Below are 27,531 nucleotides of genomic sequence, written 5' to 3'. Positions count from 1 at the left end.
TTAATTCATTGATAGGCACCTAGGCTGATTTCATATCTTAGCTATTATGAGTAGGGCTGCAGTAAACATGGGAATGCAAGTATCTCTTTGGAATGCTGGTTTCATTTCCTTTGGATATATATATACCCAAAAGTGAAATAACTGGATCATACAGTAGATCTAATTTTAGTTTTCTGAGGAATATCCATACTGTTCTCAATGATGGTTATACTAATTCACAATACTACCAACAGTGTATACAAGTTCCTTTTTCTCCACATTTTTGCTAACATTTCTTTTGGGATTTTGGTTTTTTTTTGTTTGTTTGTTTGTTTTTTTAATAATAGGCATTTGACCTTCTAACTGGGATGAGATAGTATCTCATTGTTGTATTGTTTCCCTGATGGCTAACAATATTTATTATTATTTTCATATATTTATTGCCATTGGTATTTCTTCTTTTGAGAAGTGTCTATTAGATCATTTGTGAAAAATTAAAAAAAAATTTAAATCTTAGAAAAGAAAAATAAAGCCGGGCATGGTGGTACATGCCTGTAATCCCAGTGATTTAGGAAGCTGAGGCTTAGGAGGATTGTGAGTTCAAAGCCAGCCTCAGCAACTTAGCAAAGCACTTAGCAACTCAGCAAGACCTTGTCTCTAAATTTAAAGCGAGGGGGGCCTAGGGGTGTGGCTCAGTGGTTGAGCATTACTGGGTTCAATCCTCAGTACTAAACAAAAAAATAAAAAAAGAAAAATAGATCATTTGCCCATTTATACATTTAATTACTTTTTTGTTACTTTTTTTAGTTTTTATATATTCTGAATATTAACCCTCTGTCAGATGAATAATTGGCAAATATTTTCTCCAGTTCTGTGGGTTGTCTCTTCACTCTGTAGGTTGTTTGCTGTGCAGAAGCATTTTGGTTTGATGGAATCCTATATGTCAGTTTTTTTGCTTTCATTTCCTATGCGTCTGGGGTCCTATTCAGAAAACCATTGCCTGTACCAATGTTTTGAAGTGCATTCTTCTAGTGAATTTTTGAAGAGCATTCGTCTAGTAGTTTCAGGTCTTTTATTTAATTCTTTGATTCATTTTGAGTTGATTTTTTTGTACCAGATAAGAGATAGGGCTCAAGTTTCAATCTTCATGTGACTCTCCAGTTTTTCCAGCTACACACGTTGAAGAAGCTGTCCTTTCTCCAGTGTATGGATGCCTGGGTTTACTTTGGGCTTCTATATTTTATTGTTCTATATGTCTGGTTTTATGCCAATACCATGCTATTTTGGTTACTATGGCTTTGTAGTATGTCTGAAAATCAGGTATAGTGATGCCTCCAGCTTTCTTCTGGAATTGATTGCTCTCATTTTCTAGAGCACTGAAATGGAGTAGCCATGTCTATCTTAAAGAGGGGAGAGGAAGTCAAGAACAAAAATGGACTACTTTAATTGCACATCATGAAAATAACGTATCCATGTATATTACATTCCATGTCATATCAGTCCATTCTCTAGAGACTCAATGTTGAATTCCTGGATATTTAAAAAAAAAAAAAAACAAATGTAAAAAGCAACTAGAAGCTCTAATCTTCATTTTTACTCTCAGAGACAGGAGCTGGAATTCAGAAATTCTAGCTGGCCCCTCCACCCCTCCCGCCTTACCCCAGCCTTGGTGGAAAGACCCAGCCTGGCCTTGATGCAACAGCCAGGTCACAGCAGGGTTTGGGGATTTAATCCTGCCCCTGCTGTTTACCAATTGTTGCCTAAGGCAAATTGGTTTACTTTAATCTCTTCATCTACAAAATGGTTAATAGTACGAAGAAATGTTAAGAGTTAGGTGAAAATTAAATAAGTTTATCTTAGTTTGAGAATTCCCAGAAGCAGATCCTGAGACAAGAATTTGAACAAAATGTATGTTTGGGAGGTGATCCTACCAAAAGCTGACAGGGGAAGAGGAAAAGCTGCTCCTGGAGGGTGTATCATCAAATGGGCTCCCACACTGGGGGTCAAGTTTAAGACTCCCTTCAGAACCATCCCATCCAGGAGAAGTGTGTTTACATTCCAAGTGCCACCAACCAGTAGTTAAGGCTGCTTCTAGAGGGTGTTGGCTTCCCAGAGTGTCTTGCACACAGATGGAGGTATGAAGGGCCTCCAGAAAGCTCTCAGCAGGTGGAGTTGGGTTGACACACATTATAATGGTACAACCCAAGAGCATGTGAATGCCACTGACAGGCTCTGTTCCAAAGTCAAAAAGTAAGGGCTCAGTAAATATTAAATGAGCAAGTACAAGCTAGATAAAAATCCAAACATATTCCAAACTGGTTAATAGTCATACTCACAATATACCTTTATGGATATGAGATGGACACATGTCATTCTGTAGGGTCATATATATAACCATGTGTATAAGTAGCTCTGGATATTTTCATCAGACTTAAACACAGTTCATGTTTTTGTTACATGCACTGCTGTCAATAGTAAATACCTTATATGAAAATCAAAATTCAGTAAGATCAATAATGTAGAACAAAGAATCTAGATTTCAATAGGAGTAAATGAAGTCTTGCACTTGAAGTTTAAAAATATTGCTGCTTATAAATTCTGATGGGGGGAAACTGGATTAATTGTAGTTCTTACAATAAATACTAAGGGTTTTTAGTGTATTATAAATTTAATATGAGCTGGTAGTGTCATACATCTTCGAAAAAGTTAAGTAATCTGAAATTGTATTTATAGAAATAGAATTTCCATGTTAAGGGAGTATTTCCCTCATTATATTGTGAGGTCCAGTCCTAACCCTGGAACACAGTAATTTTGTGCCCTTAGCAAGTTTCTTAATGTTTTTGACACTCAAATTCTATCAACAAAAAGCTATTACATAATTCCCTGGATTGTTGTAAAATAGAAAGTTTAAAAGGATTGGGCTGAATACGTAGCTCAGTGGCAGAGAGCTTGCCTAGCATGTGCAAGACCTTGGGGATCAATCTCTAGCACTGCAAAAAGAAAGAATTGATATAAAATGTTATCATTACTACATTACACAGTGTTACTCAAAAGTGGCATCAATCATTATTACTATAGATTTATTGAATGTTAGTATATTACTACCTCAGATTAATAATGCAAAATGTCATAAGATCCAAAATCACACTGTGGAAATACTAGATGGAAATATCTGGTTAGAATGGCTGTGAGCTTAGTAGGTGTGAGCTTATTAGGTCGTATTATAATTTAGGTTTTTACAAAAATTTGAGATATATTAATTTGTTGTTCAATAAATGAGACCCAAAAAGTTTCTCATTTTTCAAAATATTAATCCAGACCATGACAAAAATCCGACATGAACTGTTTTATGAAATTTATTAGAAGGAATATGGGGTATTTCATATAAAGCATAAGAAGAGTACAGTACAGGATGCCTGTATGTAAGTCTTGGGATCATCTGATATCAGGGACTACACTATCATTAGGAGACTCCTGCATGTTTTTTCACTGACTTCTTTCGCCTCTTCCCACCTAACACATACCCTTCTGCTTGTCAGCTAATCATTCTCTTTCATAGAAAATTTCTTTCCTCCATGGACAAGAAACATGGTACTATCATGAATTTCTTGCCTTTAAAGATTTAATATGTTTTTCTCTCAAATTCACTGGGAAAAAAATCCAGGAAAGAACTTTGATTCCAATTGGACCAGGTGACTACCACTTAAACCAATCTACTGTGGTCACAGGGGTGAAACTTAAAAATGCAGCATTGGAATTTATGGAAGGAATACTTCCCAAAGGAAGGCTTATATGCTGGGCTCAGAAAACATCTCTCTGTTGCACCAAGAGCCAGCCAAACACTAGAGTGCAGTGTGCAATTGAGTTTGAGTTTTAAGGTAAGAATAGAAAGATTGTAGAAAGTACAGAGGGGGTAAACAATTAAGAAATGACACCATAATACAATCTATGAGAATATAAAATGACAGAACCTAATAAGAAGACAGGTGGATTTCTCTTCTTTGTCTTAATAACATTAAGCTTATGTATGTCTTGTTAGTGTGAAGTATAGAAGAGCTACTAATGAGTTATTACCTCCAAGAGGACATATAAAGAATAAGTGCATTTAAATTTGACAAAGAACTTGGACTTCCCATTTATTTATTTTTTAAAATTTGTTCTAATTAGTTATGTATGACCTCAGAATACATTTTGACACATCATACATAAATGGAGTATGATTTCTCATTCTTCTGGTTGTACATGATGTAGAATCATACCAGTCATGTAGTCATATATGTACATAAGGTAATAATGTCAGATTCATTCTACTATCCTTCCTATCTCCATGCCCCTCCCCTCCTTTCACTCCCCTCTACCTAATCCAAAGTACCTCTATTCTTCTGTAGCACTTGTCCCCCATTGTGAATTAGCATTCTCATATCAGAGAAAACATTCCACCTTTGGTTTTTGGGGATGTTCTCTATCATGCTAAGCAAAATAAGCCAAAATGTGTATATATACCACATTGTCTTTATTCATTCATCTGTTGAAGGACAAATAACTCAATCAATAAATGGACTAAAGAACTGAATAGACATTTCACAAAAAAGAAAAACAATCAATCAACAAATACATGAAAAAAAAGTTCAACATCTCTAGAAATTAGAGAAATGCAAATCAAAACGACTCTAAGATTTCATCTCACTCCAGTCAGAATGTCAATTATCAAGAATATAAGAACAATAAATGTTGGTGAGAATGTGGGGGAAAAGATACACTCATATATTGCTGGTGGGACTGCAAATTGGTACAACAATTATGGAAAGTAGTATGGAGATTCTCAGAAAACTTGGAATGGAACCACCATTTAACCCATCTATCCCACTCCTTGGTTTATACCCAAAGGACTTAAAATCAGCATACAGTGATGCAGCCACATCAATGTTTATAGCAGTTCAACTCATAATAACCAAACTATAGAAACAACCTAGATTTCCTTCAACAGATGAACGGATAAAAAAATGGATTTCCCATTTATAAAGGTATTAAACATCAGAACAGGAACTTAGATTTTGATCATAATGGAATATTAAGTATTAAAATTATTTTCCTCCTATAAACAACTCTCAAACTTGACAAAATACGTGAAACATCCATTTTTAGGTATTAGAAAATGCAACAGACTTTGTGACTGTGGATAAAATGGAAGCACATGAAGTGAATTCAAAACTCACCTTAGCTTTCTACCTGGAAGTGCTTTACAAATCATGATTTAGGAACTGGAGCCCAGGGAGTACCATGTTGCCTCAAAGAGAAAGCAGAGGTCGTATTCAGGGGTTCTAGGATGTCAGGAATTTGTGGAAAGACATAGAGGAGAGATGGGATCTCCTTTAGTCTTCAACCAAATACTAAACTATTCATGAATATCAATCCATGACACTTAAACAGTTACTGGGGGCATGTGAGTCAAAGAAGTTAGCATAGAAGGGAAATGGTATAGTTCCTACCAGAGAGTTGAGAGACATTATGCTTTGCGCTTTCAAATGGGATGTAGAAAAGACTATAATATAGAAGTTGAGCTGCTTTAGCCCTAGAATAAATACTACTCTTGTCCCACCCTAAAAAAAGCCTAACTCTAAGCTTGGAAAGAGCTATTTACTGGGCTGGGGTTGTAGCTCAGTGGTAGAGTGCCTGCCTAGCATGTGTGAGACACTGGGTTCAATTCTCAGTACCAGATATAAATAAGTAAAATTAAGGTCCATTGACAACTAAAAAATGTATTTTAAAAAGAGAAATCTATGACTCTAATAACTTAAATATCTCTATAAAGGAACATAATCCAAATTCTCAATATCATGCTCACAGTGCCCAGCATTCAATAAAAAATTTCAAGGCATAAGAAGAAGCAGGAAAATGTGATTGATAACCAAAAGAAAAAGGTTAATATAAATGAACTCAGAGATGACACAAATGTTGGAAATACTGGACAAAGAATTTAAAACAGCTATAGTAAATGCATTGGAGGATTGAAAGTAAGATGAACACATGGGTAACTTCAACAGAGAAATGGAAACAATAAAAGGAACCAAAACAAAATTTTTGAACTGAGGGCTGGGGTTGTGGCTCAGTGGTAGAGTGCTCATCTTGCACGCGTGAAGCTCTGGGTTCCATCCTCAGCACCACATAAAAATAACTAAATAAAATAAGGTATCATGTTCATTACAAGTAAATTTTTTTAAATTTTGTACTGAAAAACAAAGTATATGGAAAATAAAATTTCATTTTGATGGATGTAATACTATACTGAATGCTAAAATTAAAAAAAAAAAGATGATTAAAGTTGAAGGCAGGTCATTATCTTAGCAAACACTAGGAAGGAGGAAAACAACTAGAAATTCAGACAATGTAACTACAGCTTATATGGGAAGGAAAGGACCTAGAATAGCTAGAACAATTTTGAAAAAGAATGAAGCTGAAAAATTTACACTTCTTGTTTTCAAGACTTACTATAAAGCTATAGTTTAATTGGGAACAGAATAGTAAATTCAAAAACAAATCCACATATATTGTCAACCAAGTCTACAATGTCACGTATTTAAGCACTTCACTTCCATTAGCCCTGAAATCAGCTAAGAAGCCTTACCACTGACTTCTGAAATTGGAAGGGTCTTCATGGGGTCATTTAGTAGTTTATAGAACCTACCCCAGGCAAGGAGTGAACGAAATAGTCTAAATCAGCCTAATAGATCTTGACTGATCATCAGATTCCTAAAGAACTTTCTAAAATGCAAATTCTATGCTCCATCTCTGGTATCCTGATATAGTAGATCTCAGGCAAGGCATTGGAATATGTTTGGCAGTTTATTGTTGGTTTTTTGTTTCTGAGGTACTCAAGAGGTCTTGGAAATCAGTCAGGTTTAAGATATTCATATACTGCTGAATAAGTTGAACCTGTTATTCATTATAAGAGGAAAAAAAATTGATTCTTCTCCTAAAACTCTCCAAAGGGTGAATACTAGCAGAATATTATATTAAGGCCTCTTCAATAGAAAGAAAAAAAATCACCCACTTAAGCCAAATTTTACTCATTACTATGCTGTCTTCTCATATTAGCGGATCTTTCCTATGGTTTGCAAAGGTGACCAAGTGTTTCACAGTACTGAAAGGTAGAAGGCAAGAGAAAAACCCAAGTGGAGAAAGCTTCCAAGTGCTTACGTACTTTACAATCTGCTCAAGACCTGTCCTGACTGACTAAATGGTAGTAGTCACTTTCTGTGGATCAGGGGTAGATGTGCCAGCTTGTACTTATGAAGAACTGAAGGTGAAATAACCATATTTACCCCACTTGCCCAAGCAGGTGAGGCCAAAGCCTTGCCAACTTTAAGCCTTGTTCTTGCTGAATTCTAATACACTTAGGGGGTCTGGATTTCTTCCATCAGCATCCAGGTGACAGATGGTGGAAGCCCTCGGGTCTTTGAATCTCTGTCACCATGGATGTCCTTCCTTTATGATTCCTCAGCTTCTCAAGGAAGCAGAGAAGGATGTGGACAGGAAAGAACATGATGGTTAAGATGCTAATACAGGTAAGGTGAGGGAGGAAAAATGGTAACTGCAAGTGGCATCTTTTCCTAAATAACAACAAAATTAGTCAAGTTCAGCAAAAGCCACCCTTTGTTTTCCTCCTTCTTTGTGACCTCACTGGAGCAGCACGTGCATGCCTGGACACGTGTACTTTCTAGCCCCCTCAGGGTGGCTGTGGCTGTGCAATTAGAGAAAAATATATATGTGGAAATCGAAATCAAGTTCCAGGTTCTCTGGAAATGACCTACCTTGAAAAGAGCCCTTAGGTCTCAGGTCATAAGGTAGAACAACCCGTCAGTAGCAGATGCTGGCTCAGAGAGCCTGCTTTCCTCTCTCAGTGGTCCATCTGCTTTTGAAGTTCTATTTTTTCCCCATGTTTTTAAATCAGTGCTTTTGCAGTTTTAAAACAAAAATCAGAGTAAGGGCAATTCCTCAGTCTAGTGTGTAAGCTCTCCAGTCCTGACCCTGATCTACCTCTCCTCATGTCTCTCCCTACATATAGAGTTTTCTAATTTAACCAAACTGAACCTCACATCCTTTCCCAAATATATTTTTAACTGTCATTTCTAAACCTAGAAATCATTTCTTGCCTGACCCCGCACAACCCTTACCATTGTGTTACTCTATCAAAATCTGACCCTCCTCTAGGGCCTACCTCAAATACCGTCCTCTTCATGAAGGGTTAGCCATGTTTTCTTGTCAAATACGGTTTTTTTGGGCCTTCTTCCAGGCCTTTACTGTATCCTGTTTGAATTATTGCCTGTAGATTTCTGACATTTCCTGGGACAGGATCCTTGTTAGGTCTGCGGCCCCCAGACTCTATCATATTATTATTATTATTATTATTATTATTATTATTATTTATTTATTTAACAAAGAGCTCTGGGCTTGTAATAAGAAAATCCAAACCTGGAACTCCAGCTCTGCCATTTGGTGCTGGTATTATCCATGGGCAAGTTATTTATCCAGTGGTGATATTCAAAATATTTAATAACTGGTACCAAATTGGTCCCCATCAATCTGAAAAAAATGCCAGTTGGACAGTATCAGCCCTGTCTTTGTGCCTTTTGCATCTGTAAAATGGATATAGTCCCTACCTACCTCACAAGACAACTGCGCTAGTCAAATGAGATAATGCATGTGAAAGTGTTATGCAAATGTAAGTCAGAATTGTTTAGTGGCATTTCTAGCACCCACATTTGGGGTTGGTCCACTGACCTCATCGCCTTGACCACTGCTCTGCTTCTCTCAGAACAGGGTCCAGGAACAAACCAAGGTCTTATTGAGCAATTAATGAGGATACCACTAATGTGAGAAATCTTGGAATTAACCTGTTAGATCCTTCAAAGATGCATAACATCAGCTTCTTCAAGCATGGCCCCTTACCATTTTAGGCCTGGAAAATAATATGTTTTCATTAATAAGATCTGGGATTTTTTTTTTTTTTTTTTTTTTTTTGTACTAGTGATGGAGCCCAAGGGTACTTAACCACTGAGCCACATCCCCAGCTCTTATTTATTTATTTATTTTGAATTTTGAGACAGGGTCTTGCTAAGTTACTGAGACTAGCTTTGAATTCCATCCTCATGCCTCAGCCTCCCAAGCCGCTGGAATTACAGACATACACCACTACACTGGCAAACTGGGAAAATCTGAAAAGCTTACAAAGTTCTTTTTTAATGTTAGTATAAATTTTTCTCATGTGAGGATACCTCCTTCACGAGAAATTCATGCCATTTTATGGCATAGTGACCACAAAATTCAGGATTCTTAAAGGTATCTGGGAGTCTCAGATTCACCTGGTTTTTACCAAATGGCAAGGGGCGGCCCTGCCTAGGTCTTTAAATGGAATTAAATTCCAGTGACATTAACATAGATTATAGAAGAGTCTGAATATTAGTTCCTGCTTTGTCTTTAGAGTTTCTTTTCTCCCCTTTTTACCTTTTTGTTTCTTAAAATACTGATGTTTGTTACCATCGCCTCCTTGTAGCCCCTCCATCTCCATATGCTAGGGACACAAATCCTTAGCTCCTTGTCCCTCCCAAAGCCATGTAACTCTTTCCTTATATTAAGTGTGCCCTTACTATTTTGTGTTTATTGGCAGTTGTCAGTCTATATCTGTTCCTACATTCTTTGATTTAAATGAAGGAAACGGTCCCAGTATGGTACGTATGGCAGGGCCCTAGAGATTGCAGGGAATCAACAGAAAGTAAACAACCTTTTCCCTTACCTTTGAAGGATTCCCTCATAAGAGGCATTGCATAATTATCATAGACATGAATAAAATAAAAACCTAAAACCAGAATGATAAACAAAAAAGGACAAAATGTGCAGCCCTTTCTAGCTACTTTCCAGCTGTGGGACCAGTGACAACTTATTTTTACTTCTCTTGAGTCTGTTTCTTCTTGTGCTAAATGAAGAAAACATTTACCATGCAGTGTTGTAGTAAAAATTAGAATATCTGTAACGTGGCTGATGCTACATTCTGGTGGTGACCATTGCTAGTGTGCTCATTTAGCATGTAGGCTCGCTCTAGACTCAAGTGCTGAGCACAGGATGTGCTTTTTGTCTTCACAGCTTTCAGGCTGAGAAGCAGTGGGATATGGTAGAAAGGGTAAGGCTTAAGTCAAAAGAGCAGAACTTAAGTCCCCATCCTGTCACTTAGCAAATATGTGACTTCAGGCAGGTCACATTGCCTTCTTCTCTGGTTCCTCACCTATAAATAATAAAAACAATACCTATCTCAAAGTTGTGAAGCTCAGTGGAGACAATATACAAGGAGAGAGTGGTTGTCCACAAAGCACTAATAAATGTAGGTTGGTGGTATTTCAACAGCACAGTGAGAGTTTCATGTGCCTACGTGACAACTGTCAAGCCATCTAGATACTTGACACCCACAAATCAATGAGACATCACAGTGGTTTGAACTCAGCTCAGAACTTTGTTCGCCCCAAAAGATATCAACATTCTTTCTTCTAGACTGATCTCCTGATTACCTCTTTGCTGGGAAGCCAGGGCTGAGACATCACCAAACTGTCCTTCTGCAAGTGAGCACACAGGCTCAGCAATGATCAGGGTCATCCTGGGGCCAGGTGGCCTGTCAGACTCAATCCTGGTCTGCCACTTAATAACTGTGTTAACTTGGGCAAGTGACCCTACTTGAGTTTTTTCATCTAACAGATGCCAACGATATGGTTAATATATACAAAATCTTGGAATAGTGACTGCTACACAGGAAATGCCCCCCAAATGTTAGCAAAAAGATTGAGAGCAGCAGCAAGACTGTAACTGTAGCTCATTTCTTCTGGTTAGATTCTGCCTTTTCTCCAACAAGACCATTATTTCTCCTGGTCTCTTCCATCTTCCAGTTGGCAACAACCTTGGGAATTTCAGTGTTGCCTTTTAGCAATTTCTGTAAGACCGTCATAACACACCATCAGTTCACCATTGGGATGTTTTGAAACACTTTCTTATTTGACTTTTGACTGCTGAGTAGAGCCAGTTTCTTCCTTTCTTCAGAGATAAAGAGATTCCTCACCCTCCCTTGCAGTTCTCTCCCTACACCCTCATGTGGGTTTCTCTCCAGCACCTCTGTAAACAACAAAAAATCCTTTTGAGGATCCCAGAGGAGGATACACTTAAAAGCTAGGATGGGAAGGAAGCTTGGAAGGCCATCAGCCAACTGCTATGGAGTGAGACCATGTTTGAGGGGAACCCAAGTCCAAGTCCAATTACAGATGGTTTGACAAACCACAGTGGACAGCAGCTCTTTGGATTGTGTTTACAGTGAAGTGTTTGACAAAAGAAAAAAAAAATCATAGTCCCACTCAGGATAGCCAAGGACCATCAGGAGCAAAGAAAAAGACAAGATGTTTTAAATCCCATTAAGAGAAACAGCAATTTATCACTGTTATAGTGCTCTACAGTTTATCAAGCATTGTAATACATTTAATCTAATCAATCAAACTCCAACCAAAGAAGAGTAAGGGACACCTCAGACTATTTTCTGTCTGACTGCAAAAGACTTTGCTCAGTGACTTCTCCATGCATGGTGTTGAGATACACACACACACACACACACACACACACACACACACACATATATATATATATATATATATATAATAGAACTATTTATTGCAGAGAATCATAAGCAAAGAACAATTTCTGTGGTCGTAAGTATATTTGGTGGTTGGGCTGTAATCAGTATATTGCCATTTTATATCAGCATACCCTGCTACAATGCTGTCATGCACTGATTGAGACTATCTATTCTTTAGGCTTGCAGATCTGATAGGATCAAAATCACACATTCAGAAAATTTTTCTGAAGAAGGCTGAGGACTTGGCTAACCCATGATTCTCAATTTCACCCCAAGTTGTTCCTTAGTGTCTGTCCAAAGATTTGACAAAAGGGCCCAGAATTTAATAGACAAGAGTGAAATGCTAGGAATAAATTCCAATGAGTAAGGTATGAGTGTGTCCCAGATTTTCTTTTCAATTTGTCTCTTTTTCTTTGGGTTCCCTGGCCTTTGCTGTCCTCCCTCCCAGCCATGTGCCAGCAGCTCTATGTCCCTCTGGGAAGCTGGGACAGAACCTTGCTTCTGCTTTTCCCCTTGCCAGGTACATTTCCTATGACACTGCAGTGGGAATGTTCCCTGTGTGTGAGCCAAGTAGACCGCCTTGACAGCAGTTCACCAAAGAACCACATTGCAGCATAACATTGCAGCCAGATAATTTGGTTGTCCCAGAGAGTTGGATGGACACTGGGGAAAGCAGAAGTTGGCACTACATTTTGACAGTGACTTAAAGTCTGTAGCCCCAGTGTTGTCCCAGGTTGGCTCACTGGGTGTGCCCAAGACCTATCATGTCTCCTCCCAGGCCTCATCTTTAGTTCTAAGCCTCAGCCCCACCCACAGAACTGTGTCCACTTTGCAGAATTAAAAAGAACAGCTTCCCTCATGACTTCTCAGACTGCAGATTCCTCCAACATGACAGATCCAGATCGAGGCAGCAGTTCCCCAGGGAAACTGGCTGTCTTGCTCAGCAGAGGTAATACAGCTAAAAGCTCTTTCTCACTTTAGGCAATTCATGTACTTGCTTAGACATTTACAGATTGCAATCACTCATCCAGGAAATCTAGGTCATACTTTACATAGAGTTTCATGCCTCAGAAGGAAAGCCATGCCAGGGAAGAACATTTCTGTTGGTGGTGATTTGACTATAAGAGTGGAGAGCACTTTTGCTGGCTGTGCAGGGCACTGAGAGCCCAGGGCACCTGGCATCTTCCCACTGGCCACTGGCTAATGGACTCTTTGGATACTAGTGACCCATCTAAATGATGCCAATAGCTTCCTTGTGTTGATTTCATGAAAAGTGGTAGGTTTGAGGGTTAGGGTCTCACCAGAGATTTTTTTCATCCTTAACATTGAGCTCATGGTCATCCTGTGGAGCAGGAGACGGTGTGGGAAGGGATACAAAGGAAGCCCAGCAAACAGCAGCACTGTGACCTCAGATCTGCTGATGAACTTATAGAGGTAGGTGCACATTGGAGGTCACCCACAGCTGTCTCCAGAGATGACTGCAAGCATTTCTTCCCCACTCCATGTTCAGTGATTTCATTATGGTAGCTGAGATTGACCATATGGGAGCATTTGTACCACAGAAATATGCAAACCCTATATAGACCATTCCCCATCTTTCTTGTTTGTTACTTTTACAAGCATGCTGCTGGTAGCAACCATACTGACTATTCTCATACTTGCCCTGAGAAGTGAGTCCTGATCCTTGGCAAATCACTTGCTTTCCCCTGCTTGTTCTCCTCTTCGGGGACAGAGGATTTAAAAAAAAAATCAAAGTGGCATTGGTTATGTTATAAACTGCTTAGGGATTAGAAGCTATTGAGCTCAGAGTGGGCATCGCCTCCTTCTTCCTTCATGTGCATCTGCTGCCTCAGTTGCAACTGTCAGCACTAAAAAATAACAAACAACAACAAAAACCAGTAATCTATTTTCCACTCACCAGTTTTTGCACACTCTCCAAATAGGGTTTAACACATGTTATAGTCTTGCTGTGGGGTGGGTTTTATGTCTCTGGAACATTTCCTCCAGTCTACCCTTTCTGGAGGTTGTGACTTCCATGAGCAGCTTCAGCTCTGCCTGCATGGTCTTCTGGTCCTCGTTTTTCCATTATCATTTTCAGGGCCTGGTTGCAACCCGTCTGGTACGTCATGTTATGCCCTCAGTGCTGACGGCTTCCCTACCCTCAGAGTACTAGTTTCTGACATTTTGCCTTTGGTACACTCAACATCCCTTTACACATCAAGAGATTTCCATGGAAACCAAAACAAAGGGGGAAGAAAAGACTGTTCTAGAGTTCCTCTCTGGTGTTGGCTGTTTGTTTTCATTTATGTCCATTTGGCAGCATGGCATTTCCATCTCATCCCCCAGACTCATCTCACTGTAGCAAAGTCCCCCCAGCTCTTGTCAGAAAGAGGCAGGATGTGGTATGTAACCCTTGGCTGGTTTTCACTCACAGGATTCTGATCGTCCAGGAGCAGTTCATCTCTCTGAAGCAAGCAGTTTATTTATTACGTCAGGAAAAAAAAAAAAAAAAGCAAGCAAGCAAGAAGTTGGTGGGGTTTAGAGACAGATTGAATAAATGGTCTTTTGAATCTTGAAGTTGCAGGTCTCCTGGCCAAGGTCACCTGATATCCTTCCCAAACCATCATATCTGAATTGGATGGCTCTCCCTCTTAACTTACCATCTTATAGCTGGGTCTCCATGGGGTTCCTGCTTAATGTTTCCTATTTGGTAATATTAGGCGTCTTGAGTGTGTGGTTAAATCCTCAACTAGATTGTGTGCTCCTCAAGGACAAGGGTTTCTTACAGCTCATCAGACCTTCTTTAGTGCCTATGTCAGTGCTTTCCACAGGGTAGCTTCCTTATCCATATTGAATAATAGTACCAAAAAAAATTGTGTTTGTGTGTGGTACTAAGGATCAAACTCAGGGCCTCAATTCATTGCTATGCCACTGAACCAAAGTCTCTGCCTCCCCCACAATCTTGTTAATTGAAGTAGAATGAAAAGTTGCCACACAGAATAGTTAGGAAATTCTTTCCTCTCGTTGGAAGGATGTAGGTAGAGGTTAGGTAGGTATCACTTCCCAATGATGCTTTCAGGAGGAAATAATGCCTGAGATAGAAAGTAAAGGTAATGGATTGTCTTTTTCTCCCTAAGAATCTGTGATTCCATAAAGCACAGCTACTGCCAGCACTAGGACTAATGGTGGAAAATTGGTTGTTGACTCATAGACAAAAGAATCTCACATGGCTTTTCTGTTTGTTCTGTTGAGCAAATGGTCCACAGGTTAGGCGTCTTTAATTAGTATACTTCTCTAGCAGCATACATTATTCCCTAAGTCAAGTGGTAGAGTATGTAGGATTGACAGTTTGTACCTCACTGAGGTTTCAACCCTTTAAAGAAGTCTTTCTCTGAATGTATAAGGAGAACAGATGGTAATGAAAAAATATGCACATTTTATTATGCATTGCACATTTTACTTATTAGAATTTTTAGTATGACACCCTGCATTTTTAAAAGCCTAAAGATGAAAACAAAATAGAATAATTCCTTGAAATATTTAAATCAGCTTACAGAAATTATATATGTGTGTGTGTGTGTGTGTGTGTGTGCGCGCGTGTGTGTGTATTCCAGCAGCCCAGAAGGTAGATTCCATCTTGACCACCATTTGGAAAATGTGTCTTTCAAAGGGAGGTGATTCTCAAAGGGAAGAGGTGTGCACTGTATGGGATGAGGGTGGGAAAGGAATGCAACCTTGATAAGCTCATCTGGCATTTGATGGTCACATGGGGAAGAGATGGTGGTGGGAATGAGGGCAAGTGACTACACTGGGCTGTTTTCTTGTTGAAAAAGAACCGAGGAGGGAGAGGCAGTGGAGCTCCTGACTAGCCGTGGAAAGACTCCTTGCTCTTTCCCTCACCCCATCTCTGCCTCCTCTTGTGGAGTGAGTCATCCCCTCTGGTCTTAACGTTTGCCAGCACTCACCCCCACAGAGAACATGGTAGGACTCACAAGCTGCAGTGTGGGAACGTCACTGGAACTCTTGAAGAGGCACAAGGTAAAGGTAAAGTGTGAACAATTGTGACTCTTAGGCATGGCCACCTGGGTTCTCCTCCTAAAGGCAACTTTCAAGATCAGGACCAAGTGACCAAAGCTTTCAAGAGTTTTCAAGAATTCACCAGAATATAAAGGCCACTCTGCCAAGTGTGCCTTGGCTCCAACCCAGGATCCTCATGGCATCTCTTATAGTCATAAGGACTGGAAGAGTTCTTAGCCTCATTAGCCTCCCATTTAATTCTTGGCTCCCTCTCCCAACAGATGGCCTGCAGATTGCAACCAGGTGTGATGGAAAGAGCAGGGGTTCTGGAATCAAACAGACCTAGGGGCTAAATCCTAACTCTGCCATTCATTGTCCCTTTCCTAACCTCACTATGCCTTAATTTCTTTAGCTGTAAACAGTGAATAATGCCAACATTGCAGGGTCTTCTGAGAATTATAAATAACATTGTTAAAGTCCTTAGCATAGCCCCTGGCATTAAGTAGGGCTTCAGTAATGATAATTGCTATGTGAATGACAGCAATGCTTATTAAGTGTCATGCCTCCTCTTAAGTACTATAGTCAGCCACAAAGGGAAAATGAGATAGCAAGTCTTGAGTGCTGTCCATACTTACCAAGCTTGGGCCTGTGTCCATAGCGCATGGAGCACATGGGAACATTCTAATGCATACCTTTAAGTGTATTGCATATTGCAGTTTCACTATGCAGGAATATAAATACTGCCATCTCTGTGAAGAGGTCCACATTGTAAAAACTATTGTCAAATGCTGCATTAAGAAGTTACCCCTCTGGGGCTGGGGATGTGGCTCAAGCGGTAGCGCGCTTGCCTGGCATGCATGCGGCCCAGGTTCGATTCTCAGCACCACATACAAACAAAGATGTTGTGTCCACCGAAAACTAAAAAATAAATATTAAAAAATTCTCACTCTCTCTCTCAATTCTCTCTCTCACTCTCTCTTAAAAAAAAAAAAAAGAAGAAGAAGTTACCCCTCTGTAGCTATGGGGGTTTGATTGCATGCTTGCCACCAATTTTTTTTTTTTTTACCTTCCCTGTGCCTGATATCTTCCATGTGACTTTGAGGTTCCCTCCCTTCAACTTTAGATTCAGAAATATGACTTACTTTAGCCAACAGAATGAGGCAGAAATGACAGCATTCCACTTCCAAGACTAAGTTCAAGAGGCCTTGGATATTTCTAGTTACCCTTCAGTGCCTTCCATCATGAGAAGAACCTGCCCCTGATAGGCTGCTGCTCCAAGGAAGCTGGGAGACATGTGGAGTAGTGCGCCAGCAAAGCCCAGCCTGTATCACTTGCCCCCCAACTGAGACACTTCAGCAAAAATAAATGGTTGCTATTTTAAGTTACTGAATTTTGGCATAGTTTGTTTTGCAGTATTTTGTGGCAAGAGACAATTATCACAGAAATTATGTGGGCCAGAAAACAGAGAAAACAATGCTAGACGTACCTCACCAGAGTATAAGTACACAAGAATTAATGGAAGATTTACACAGCTATAACCATGTATATTTCATTAAAATGTTTTACTAAATTGTAATTTTGAGTTTCTTTTGAAAACTGTGGCTGAGAAGAAAATAAGTGTGTATATTATACACAGTCAATGATATAACTAATTACAAGCAAACTCAGTTTCCAGAGAGCCATGAATGAGTTCACTCATCTACTCAACACATGCCTAGAGTGCATACCATTGTGGGTACTGTTCTAGGTTTTAGAAATAGGTTGTGGGAAAAAACAGATAAGGCTTAGGTTTCATGAAGTTTGTGTTCTATTGGAAATTCTGTGAATTAAAAATTAAAGAAAAAATAACCAGATAACTTTAGAACATAAGTGCTATGAAGAAACTCAGGCAGGAGAATGGGTACCTGAGGTAATTTAAGGAAGACCTCTCTGGGGATGTGATGATTGAGATTTACATAACATGAATGAATCAAGGGAAGTAAGACTATGTGGAGGGGAATAGCAAATGCAAAGGCCATGAGGTAGGAATAAGCTTGGAGTATGAGGTATACACAGATGCATGGAGAGGAGCAATGTGGTTAAAAAAATGAAGTGGGTAATATTAAAAGAGGTAGAATAGGTGAAGCTCTGCTGGCTACAGTAAGGGGTTTGTTTTATACCAAATATAATGGAATTTGTTAACATATATTAATATAAGCACATGACCTGATTTATAGTTTTCAGGAGCTCACTTCTAGCTACTGTGTGGAGAATGGACTGTAGGTGAACCAGAGTAGAAGCAGGGAAGTCAATTCATTGCATCATGGTGGCTGAATGAGGGTTATGGCAAGGATGGAGACAAGAGAGATATATTTTGAAAGTAAAATCAAGACCTCCTGATGGATTAGATATGAGGAAAATGAGAAATGAAGCATGACTCCCAGGTTTTTAGGTTGGGCAACTCTAAAGATGGTTGGTTGTGCCATTTCTAGAGATGAGGACAAATGGAGGAGGAATGAACTGGGAGGAGAAAGTCCTGATTTTGTCTGGGAGAGTTAAGTTTGAACTTGCACTTCCAAGTGGATTTGCCAGGTAGGCTGCTGGGCGTACTAATTCGGTGGTCATGGCTGAAGATATATAAGTTGGGCAGTTGTCAGCATAGAGCTGGTATTTCAGTCATAGGACTGGATGATTTCACTAGAAAAAAAAGTTGATTTTTAAATTTAAAATTTAAGAAGTTTAAACAATTTTTTTAAATGTTAGAAAAAAAGAAGTGGGAAGACTAAGCCATAGAGCATGATGACATTTAAGAGCTTAGCAGAGGAAGAGGAGACAGAAGAAGAGCGTGAGAGAGAAGTGAGAGAATGTGATGTTATGGAAGCCAAGGGAAGAAAGTGTTCCAGGAAGGAGAGTTGTCAACTTTGGGTTGTGTTTTTGGGTTGAATGCAATTGAATCATGAAGTAACATGAACAGAGGTATGACTCTTGGATTTGGCAATGAAGTAACCTTTGGCATTGGTAACTTTAGAAAGAAAATATTTAATGGAATAATGGAATGGAATAAGTCACAATGGAATGATGGAAGAGAAAACGGGAGGTAAGAAAGTAGTGACAGTGAGTTTTTGCTGAAAGGAAACAGAAAGCTGCAGAGGAAGCTGGAGACTAGGAGGAGAGTTATGGTTCTGTTTTTATTTCATTTTGTTTCAAGTGGGAGATACAGGGGCACATGGAATGCCAGTGGAAGTAAACCAGTAGAGAGAAAAGTACTGGGACTATAGGAGAGAAGGTGGCCAGGTGCAGCACCAGCATCCTTGAGGAGAGGAGACTGGAGCACTATACAAGTGGATTATGAAAGGTCTTCCATGGTAAAGGAAAGGGCAGTAGGAAGGGCACCAGTAAATTGGTGGATTTGGCGGTAGAGAGGGAGGAGCCTGTCAGTTTACAGTGTTTTCTCAATGAACTATGACTTTAGGTTTCATTTGAGGCATCAGAACTTCTGGGCCCAAATGTTTTATGTCTTTTGTTTACAATTTGATAAATGTGAAAGAAAATAAAAATGACAACCCCTTTTCTATAGTGTATTTGTGGGGGCTTGGGGTTTACTGGGGATTGAACCCAGAGGTGCTCTACCACTGAGCTACATCCCCAGTCCTTTTTTATTTTTTATCATGAGATAGGGTCTTTCAAAGTTGCCCAGGCTGGTTTCCAACTTGCAATCCTTCTGCATCAGCCTCCCAAGTTTCTATGATTACCAGGCCTAACCTCTATACAATATTTTAAATAGCAATACAGATGGCAAACAATTCATGTATATTCTTTCATTTGATGCTTTTCATTGAACCATTCAAATTCCTGGCTAGGAATAGAATTCACTTAATTTCTGTAAATGAAGAAATATTAAAAGATGTTGCATTAGAAACTGTCAACAGTTAAGTCATTACCACCCTTAGACTAAGGGTCAAAGAGATAAACAGTTTGATATCCCAGCCAGAGCTGTAGTCATGAAGGAAGGGCCAACCCATGTGATTATTCATCCAATTGCATGTAGCTACTATCAAGGATGTGCTGTCAAGGCAGAGAGGAAATGAGAAAGACATATTTTGACTTCCCTCCCATCTCTTGCTCCTGTATCCCAATGGCTGAACCCAGCTGGTAAGGGAGCCCCAGTGATGTGATTCATGCTAAAGACCAGAGAGTAGATATGGCAATAAGTAATCAGCTCTGGCCCTGATACTTCATACCACAAATGTTGAAAAGGTTTTGAAAGCCACTTCAAGGGAATCTTTATGTTCGTTGCTGGTGTATAGAATGCATCTTATTATCTGTACCAGGTGGGATTTGGAAAACCCAGCTAACCAAGCTCTTCAATACAAATCAACATGAATACCTGTAATCTACTGACAACCTTCCAATGTCATGTTTGCTTCTAATCTGTCTCCTTTATTTCAATCCAGCAGCACATTAACCATGAAACTAGGAGAATTTTCATTCTAGGGCCCTTCATTTGCATGATTCACTCCTAAGGTTGTGGGAGGGCCCTATTCATGTGATCATACATTTTTGTAAAATGTTTTGAAAGTAAGGTATTTTAATTACAATCAATTTATACTGTAACTTTTCTCATTATGACCCTAGGGAGGTTTCTCCTGCATCATGTGAACTTTAGGCCTCACAAAACCTGGACTGCCTCTGCTTTCAACAGACACTTGGGTGTATTGATGTAGATTTTATCCCCTTTTCAAGATTTTATCATCTTTGGGGCAAGGGGACTAATGAGCATCAAAATGGACACTTGGGAGAAAATAGAGTACAGCAGGAAGAGAGAAAAGCCAGGAAGGAGGGATGAGCCTGAGGCATGCTCTGGCCAGCTTCCAGAGCAGTGGAAGAGGAGGGTGTCAGGTGTCCACCAGATGCCTGACTGGACCTGACTCAGATGCTGCTCTTTATATTTTCAGATGCAGATGGGAACTTGTGTCGAAGTAACCAGCTGTTGCAAGTCATGCTGACCATGCACCGAATCATCATCTCCTCTGCGGACCTGCTGCAAAAAGTTATGACCCTATATCCTTTAACATAGTGACTGGAATGCCAGAACGGGATCTATTCCAAAAGTAGCTGGAGATTTGAAGCATGCTTTCATTTTGCTTGGTTTGGAATAGCCTGAGTGAGAAATGTCCATCTCCTGTTATATGGAGTGTGTGCATATTCATTCATGTATTCATTTGTGTATCATGTTCATTCATGCATTGAGTGGGATACTGGTACTGATGCTGATTTCTCTGGGGGTGGTCAAAGGTGCAAACATGGTCACCTTCAGTATCTCTTGCAAGTAAAAACTACTTTTCCTGTAGAGTAGTCAAAATTCATGTTTATCCTGAACAAACTGACAAGGACAACAGCACGATTCAAATGATGCATTCCTTTCTGGCTTCCCTGCCCAGTTCTCAGCCTTCCCAGGCTCTGAAGAAAGCTTCCCAAGGCAAGAGCATCTGGAGAATCTGCTGGTGCCTTCTTGCTTCTGGCAGAGACATTGACTGTGCACCAAGCAAGCCCTGATGAATGTTAGCCTTCCCGTGGGGTGTGAACCAAGCAGGGCAGAGAAGGACCCACCTCCTCCTCCTTCTCACAAATGACACTGGGGGATGTAGCCCCCAAGAAATAAAGGCTGTAAAGGAGGTGAGACTGTTTAGCACCTGAGGCCCAAGCCCCTGGGACTGAGTCATGACTTGTGACTGCTGCTGTAATCCTTCATTGCTTTAATTCCCCATTTCATGTTGCCACACACAGAAAAAAATACTAAAACTTAAAAATTGCTGTGTGCAGTGGCCCATGCCTCCAGTGACTCTGGAGGCTGAGGCAAGTAGATTACTGCCTGGGCAATTTAGTAAGACCCTATTTCAAAAATGAAAATTGAAAGGTCTGAGGATGTACCTGATGGTAGAGTACTTTCCTAGCATGTATGAGGCCCTGGGTTCAATCCTAAGCACCATCAAAAAACAAAACAAAACAAAAAGGTCAAATTGAATCCCTCCTCTAAATGTGCTCAGAAATTTTTTTATCTCTCATCTCAAAGGTGGTGTTTCTAAGAGCGTGCCAAGGGTGTAGTGTTTGTTGGGAAAGGTCCCCGTAATGAGAGGTGCAGGTAATAAGTGGGAAGCCTCCTCTGCAGAGAATTTTAAAACCACGGTAACACCAACTCAAAGTCTGTTTGCTTTTTATTGACTCCATGCATGAGTGATTGTAAACAGTGTCACTGATTATGTACTCTTCCTTAAAATTTTGTTTGAGAGCCTCTGAACTAAATTGTACCCCGGGTGCTCACCCTCGGGATGCACTGGGTGCTGCCCTTGAGTTGACCCCCTCTGCCCTGCCATCACCCTATGAGTTATTTCATCTCCCTCCTGTACTTCCAAACTTTGCCTCTTCAGGGGCACCTGCCCATTAACTGAGCCACACATTCAAGTGTCCTTAACCTAAAAAACTAAACTCTTAACCTTGCCACCCCTTCATTCTATTGTTAGAAATTTGATGCAGAAATGTCTTAAAGCAGTCTGCATTATCTTCAATCTGTCTACTCCTACGCACTCTGTAAGTCAACCATGGCGCCTACCCCAGGACTCATACTTTTCTCTGATGTCACCAGTGCAGTGACCTCCCAATTGCTAAGCCCAGGGGCCTTTTTCCCATCCTTGTTTACACTGACCTTCCAGAAGTAGTAGGCATCACCAGTGCCTGCAACCCTCAGCTCTCTTCAGCTCTCCCCCAGGGCTCCTGGACAGGACCTTCCTGGGTCTCTGTCTTTAGGCTGGTGCCTTCTCCAGCATCTCATCTGGCCTCTTCTCTGAGCACCACTTTAATCCCAGGATAGCATCCCAGTGTTCATTCACTTGACTGCCTTTCCATGGGCGGTTTCTCCCCAGGATGTCCACCATGGTGGTTCTGTGCTGATGGTGACTTCTTCCAATTTATGTTTCTGTAAACTAAGCCATTTTTTGAAGGTCTGGACTAGTTTTTCGTGCCTACACTTCAATCTTAACATATCCAAACACCTTAATATGTTCATTTGCTCACTACTACCACCCCCAACTACCCACAGTCTCATTATATTCCACACTGGCACCAGTATCTTCATTTTCAGTTTCAGGTGGTGGTGTCATTATCCATCCAGTTGCCAAAACCAGAAGCATCAGGAACAGTCCTGACTCCTCCCTGCTTTTCACCTCCTACAGAATCTGCCACCCAGTCCCAGGGTTTCTGCTTCAGAAATGACCTGTTTCTGCTCTCGTCCCTTCATTTCTATACCACCATCCCAGTCCAGGTCCCCACTGTCACAATCCAAGACCTCTGCCCCCTACTGGTCTTCTTATCTTTATGGTTCTCCTGTCTGGTTATTATCCACACCTGGATATTAACTCACATCCTAAAAACAAATTGGGCAGGCTGTTGCTTTGGAGCCTCTGCCAACTACTAGGGTTCATGTCTGACTCCTCAACTTGCCTGCAAAATGCCTCCACAGTGTGAGCCTGCCCCAACTCCCTGCTGCATCTTGCCTCTGACACCATCCACCCTCCCTGCCTCATCCTACAGCTCTCCCAGGAGCCCCTTTCCCTCTACCCTGGATTCCTCAATGCTCCAGATTTAAGGGGCCTCTGAGATGCCTGGGCCTGGAAACCCGTTTTTCCCTCTGCCTAGCTAAATGTTTTCCTTTCAAGACCTTCTCTGTGGAGCCTTTCCTTGACTTTTCCAGCCCTTCTCTTCTTTTAAAAATACTTGTGGTGGTTGAAGATAGTCTTCTTGATTGAAAATCTATTTAACTGCGTTGACTTTAGTTTTGTATTGCTGCAGTCAAAGTGTGTCTCCCTCTAGCCTAGAGGTAATCTGCCTAGAAGCTTTTCAGCTTCTCATCTGTGACTGCAGAAAGTGTGAAGTGTTTTTATTCTGTGAACTAACTAAAGGTATCTACCTGATCTTCTGTCTCTAAGCTTTGCATGTAATACTGTGCGCTCTGGCTAATGACTGTGTCAAGTAACCATAAGTAACCGAGTCTAGCTGCTGAGGCTTGAATGTTGTTAGTAATATGAAAGGTTGCAAGGGTACTGCAAAATTAATTAAATCACAGATTACTTTAAGAGCAATAGAAGTATGTTTTAAAGCATATAAACTTACCTATTTGCAAATCATCCCTATACTAGATTGCCCCCCAAGGGCAGGGACGAAGGCTTACTCACCTTTGTTTCTCTGAGCCTAGTTGCCGTCTCATGATAGAGTGCAATCAATGTTGCACCATATGGACACAAAGCACTGGGATAACTTTTCTCTTTATACCCAAACTTTTTAGATATCTAGGCTTTGCTTAGCTTAAAAAGTAAGCTAGGTTGGAAGACAGGATTCTAAGACAGGCAGTATGAAAGAAGACTCTGTAATAGAAAGGTTAAACACTGACAGCAAAATGATGTTTTCCTTCGCTCTTGGTTTCCTTGTTCTTTCACCTGGAAGTAAGAGAATTTTTAGTTAAATAAACTCAGATGGTTTCCTCTTTTTCATTGTGTGTGTGTGTGTGTGTGTGTGTGTGTGTGTGAGAGAGAGAGAGAGAGAGAGAGATTGATTTTAAAACATGCATTGAATAGTTTAGATGCCTAAAAAGTAAGGTCAGCATGTGCTGGTGCTTTCTGGCCATAGTAGGAACTGTGAAAAGAAGAAAGGGGGGCCAGAGTCTGAGGCTTCCAGCAAACCCTGCAGTTCATTCCAGAGTAGCAGAGCCTCAGCCTCTTACTAAGTTTGTTTTATCTCCTAGAGTTGGAAAGAGGGAGCTCTGCCTGGCCTGCAGGGACTGTCTCTATCATGGTTTCTGGGCTCTGAAGACCTCAGACAGCTTCCAGCCTTCCAGACAACATTCAGAGTAGCTCCAGGCTAGGCATTAGATAGACAGACTGGATTTGTACAATGACACAGAACCACATGCAGACTACATGTGCTGTCAGTAGACATGAAGGGAGGATAAGGAACAACCAGGAGGAAGGAAGATACCACCATATTGATTTCTTATATCTGTTATTTTAATAGAGAAGCATGTCTTTTGTCCCTTCCCCTTTAACAAAGAAAGAAAATAATTCAACTAGCTGAATATTACAAATATAGACTCTTAAGAGGTATTTATCTAAAATGTGCTTTATGCTTAAATCCCCGCTTCGAAGCAATTAATTTGGCATAAAGAAATATAAAACCATCTCATTCTCGCTTCTGCCTTTCACGCCTGCAGAAAGGTGGGCACCAGAACCTCTTATTCCATGAAGTTTGCCAGTTGCTTGTACTTTTGTTTTAATTACCTTTGTTGATGTAGGGGGGTTGTGTGGTTTTTGTTTTGTTTTCTAATCTCAAGGACATATTTTAATAGGCAGTAAGTCTATTAAAATTTAATTTTTAAAATTATGAGTCACTTTATTAAAGTTATAAATTTCATAACCATAGTCCTTTAGATTTTCAAGTTGAGCTTGCATATCTTATTTTTGTATAAATCTATTGCGTGTCAGCAAGCAGTTGAAAAATGTTTGGTTAATTTGAATAATGTTAATTGAATACTTTAAATGGTCTTAAACTACAGGTACTCATTTTATATTATTTTTAAGTGCTTCAGATATCTCCCTGAACTCTAAGTAATTATTTACAACTCTAATAAATTAAAGTTATAAACAGTAAAACTAGCATTATCTACATGTTTCAAAACTATGCATAAAATTATTTAAGTTTCAATTTAAAACCACAAATGTGAAGCACTTAAAACATTCCTAATGGAAATTTCAAGGCTATCATTCTAATATGCTCTAAAACATATAAAGTTTCAAAATGTACAAATGCCTTCCTAATAAACATTAGCACTATGGTTTTGACTATCCTTGGCTTTTCTATATTTAACTCTAAATATGTTTTTGACTATCCTTGGCTTTTGATCTTTCCTGGCTGTTCACTGCACTCCTCTCCTGAGCTCAGCTGGAAGCCACTCAATCTTAGATTGCAGTGATTATGTTTTTGCTTTTTTGGTACTGGCAACTGAACCCAGGGGCATTTTACCATGAAGCTACATCTCCAGTACTTTGTATTTTTTGAGTTAGGGTCTCAAAGTTGCTGAGTGTAGCCTCGAACTTGCCATCCTCCCGCCTCAGTTTCTGAAATTGCTTGGATTACAGGCATGCACCACCATGTCCAGGCTTGTGAAATACACAGCCCACATAATCTAATTCCTAAATCCATTGATGGAGGGAAGATGGCAGAACCTCCTGCCTCAGGCTCCTCACTGGATTGAAGTTCTCTTTTCTTTGACTCTTAAAATAAATGAATACACTTTCCATGTATCTATCTCTACAGATAAGCAAACTCGATGAGATTTTTCTGTTCTTTCGTATTTTGGAATCTTCAGAATGGCAACACTCTTTAAGGTGATCTCCAGTTGTATATTGGATTATGCCCATAACTTTGTCTGATTGGACATCACAGTTTACTGGATCAGTCTAGTGGCATCCTCTAGGTTTATTTATTATAATTTTCACAGTATTGTTCTTAATTATCACGAAAATATATTTGACCATATATGTCTTCCTTTCCTAATTTACTATACAATTTTTTTCACTGCATGAATCCATTACATTTTAAAAGACAAAAGGCTCATTTTAGCTTGTTGATGCAGTTGGACTCCTCTTGGGCACAGGGAAGAGGTCATGTGCCCCTTATTTCAGGCAGTTGTTTTAGTAAATACTTTCAAAGATGGAGGTTATTTGGTTTCTGTGACAGAGGCTTCCATTTCCCTTAACCACAGCCCTACCTATAAGGAAGCCTTGGCAAAGAACTCACCAGGGCTTTGCCTGAAGATCTGCTATTTTGTAAGGTAATGTTTCTGCACTTGCATGGAGACTCTGTGGAGGGGAGCTGAAGTGAAAGGCTGTAGTTCTTCTGGTCCTCCCTGCCCTTCCCCTCCCCACCATCCATAAAGCCCCTTGGACAGACCAAAAAGACCAAGGCTTGCTACTAGAACTACCTCTAGAGTGCACAGTGAATTTCTTCTGGTATACCAGAACTTAAACTTCATATCTTTTTTTTTTTTCAATTTTACAGTATTTTGGCATCAAGTGGCTTAAGGAAATATACAGAGATAAGGATCTCTTGTTTTTATTTCTACTTATAAAAAGTAATACTGAACAATATTTTAAAAATTTAGAAAATAATAGTCATCACATCCAACTACCTATTTTGGTATATTTCCTTTTTTTTCTACACAGATTTTTAAAATGTGGTTTGAGATCAAAAAATACATAAAGTTTTATATTCTATAGTTTTCACTTAGCTTTCTATTGTCAGTATATTCTATAGTCATTAAAGACTTCTTAAAAACACTGTTTTTTTCATGACCATATAACATTCTAATACGTTATAAAGTATATTTTACAGATACATTGTTCCATTTTTGGACATTTGGTTTATCTGCAGTTCTTCACTTTGTGATTAACTGATGCACATAATGATGCATGATTATGTCCTGGCTACTTTACCTGTCTTGTCAGAGCATTCTGTGTATGGAGACACTGAAGACTTTGGCTGGATGGTTTAGGTCCCTCCTTGTCCTCACCCACCTACTTCACTGTAGGACGGATCAGCCTCTGTCTTTTTCTGAATCCTCCTTGTGATCAAAAATTCCTTTGGGAGCCCACCCAATTATGAGTCCTTGGCTTCAGTGTTGGATTGTGGTTTTTAACTCCCTCCCCATAGGTACTGGATAACAGAATTCTGGATCATGTTTAAAATGGATGCCAGCTTGACAAACACCATGGAGGAGTTTCAGGAACTGGTAAAAGCCAATGGTGAGGAGCTACATTGCCACCTAATTGACACAACTCAAATGT

General features: G+C 39.8%; 1 protein-coding gene across 2 annotated transcripts in view; it reads left to right on the top strand.

Annotated features, from left to right (window-relative positions):
* Rasgrp1 (RAS guanyl releasing protein 1) overlaps window positions 1-27,531 on the top strand; it is a 68,601-nt gene that overhangs the window by 14,928 nt on the left and 26,142 nt on the right. For both annotated transcript variants that reach the window (XM_076848478.1, XM_076848479.1), the window contains exons 3-5: window positions 20,596-20,701; window positions 26,457-26,519; window positions 27,398-27,529. In XM_076848478.1, coding sequence (XP_076704593.1) covers window positions 20,596-20,701; window positions 26,457-26,519; window positions 27,398-27,529 — 301 coding nt within the window. The remainder of the gene's footprint in view (window positions 1-20,595; window positions 20,702-26,456; window positions 26,520-27,397; window positions 27,530-27,531) is intronic.

The sequence above is a fragment of the Callospermophilus lateralis genome, chromosome 3 (genome assembly GCF_048772815.1).
Source record: "Callospermophilus lateralis isolate mCalLat2 chromosome 3, mCalLat2.hap1, whole genome shotgun sequence".
Taxonomy (NCBI): Eukaryota; Metazoa; Chordata; class Mammalia; order Rodentia; family Sciuridae; genus Callospermophilus; species Callospermophilus lateralis.
This window is presented reverse-complemented; position numbering and strand designations above follow the sequence as displayed.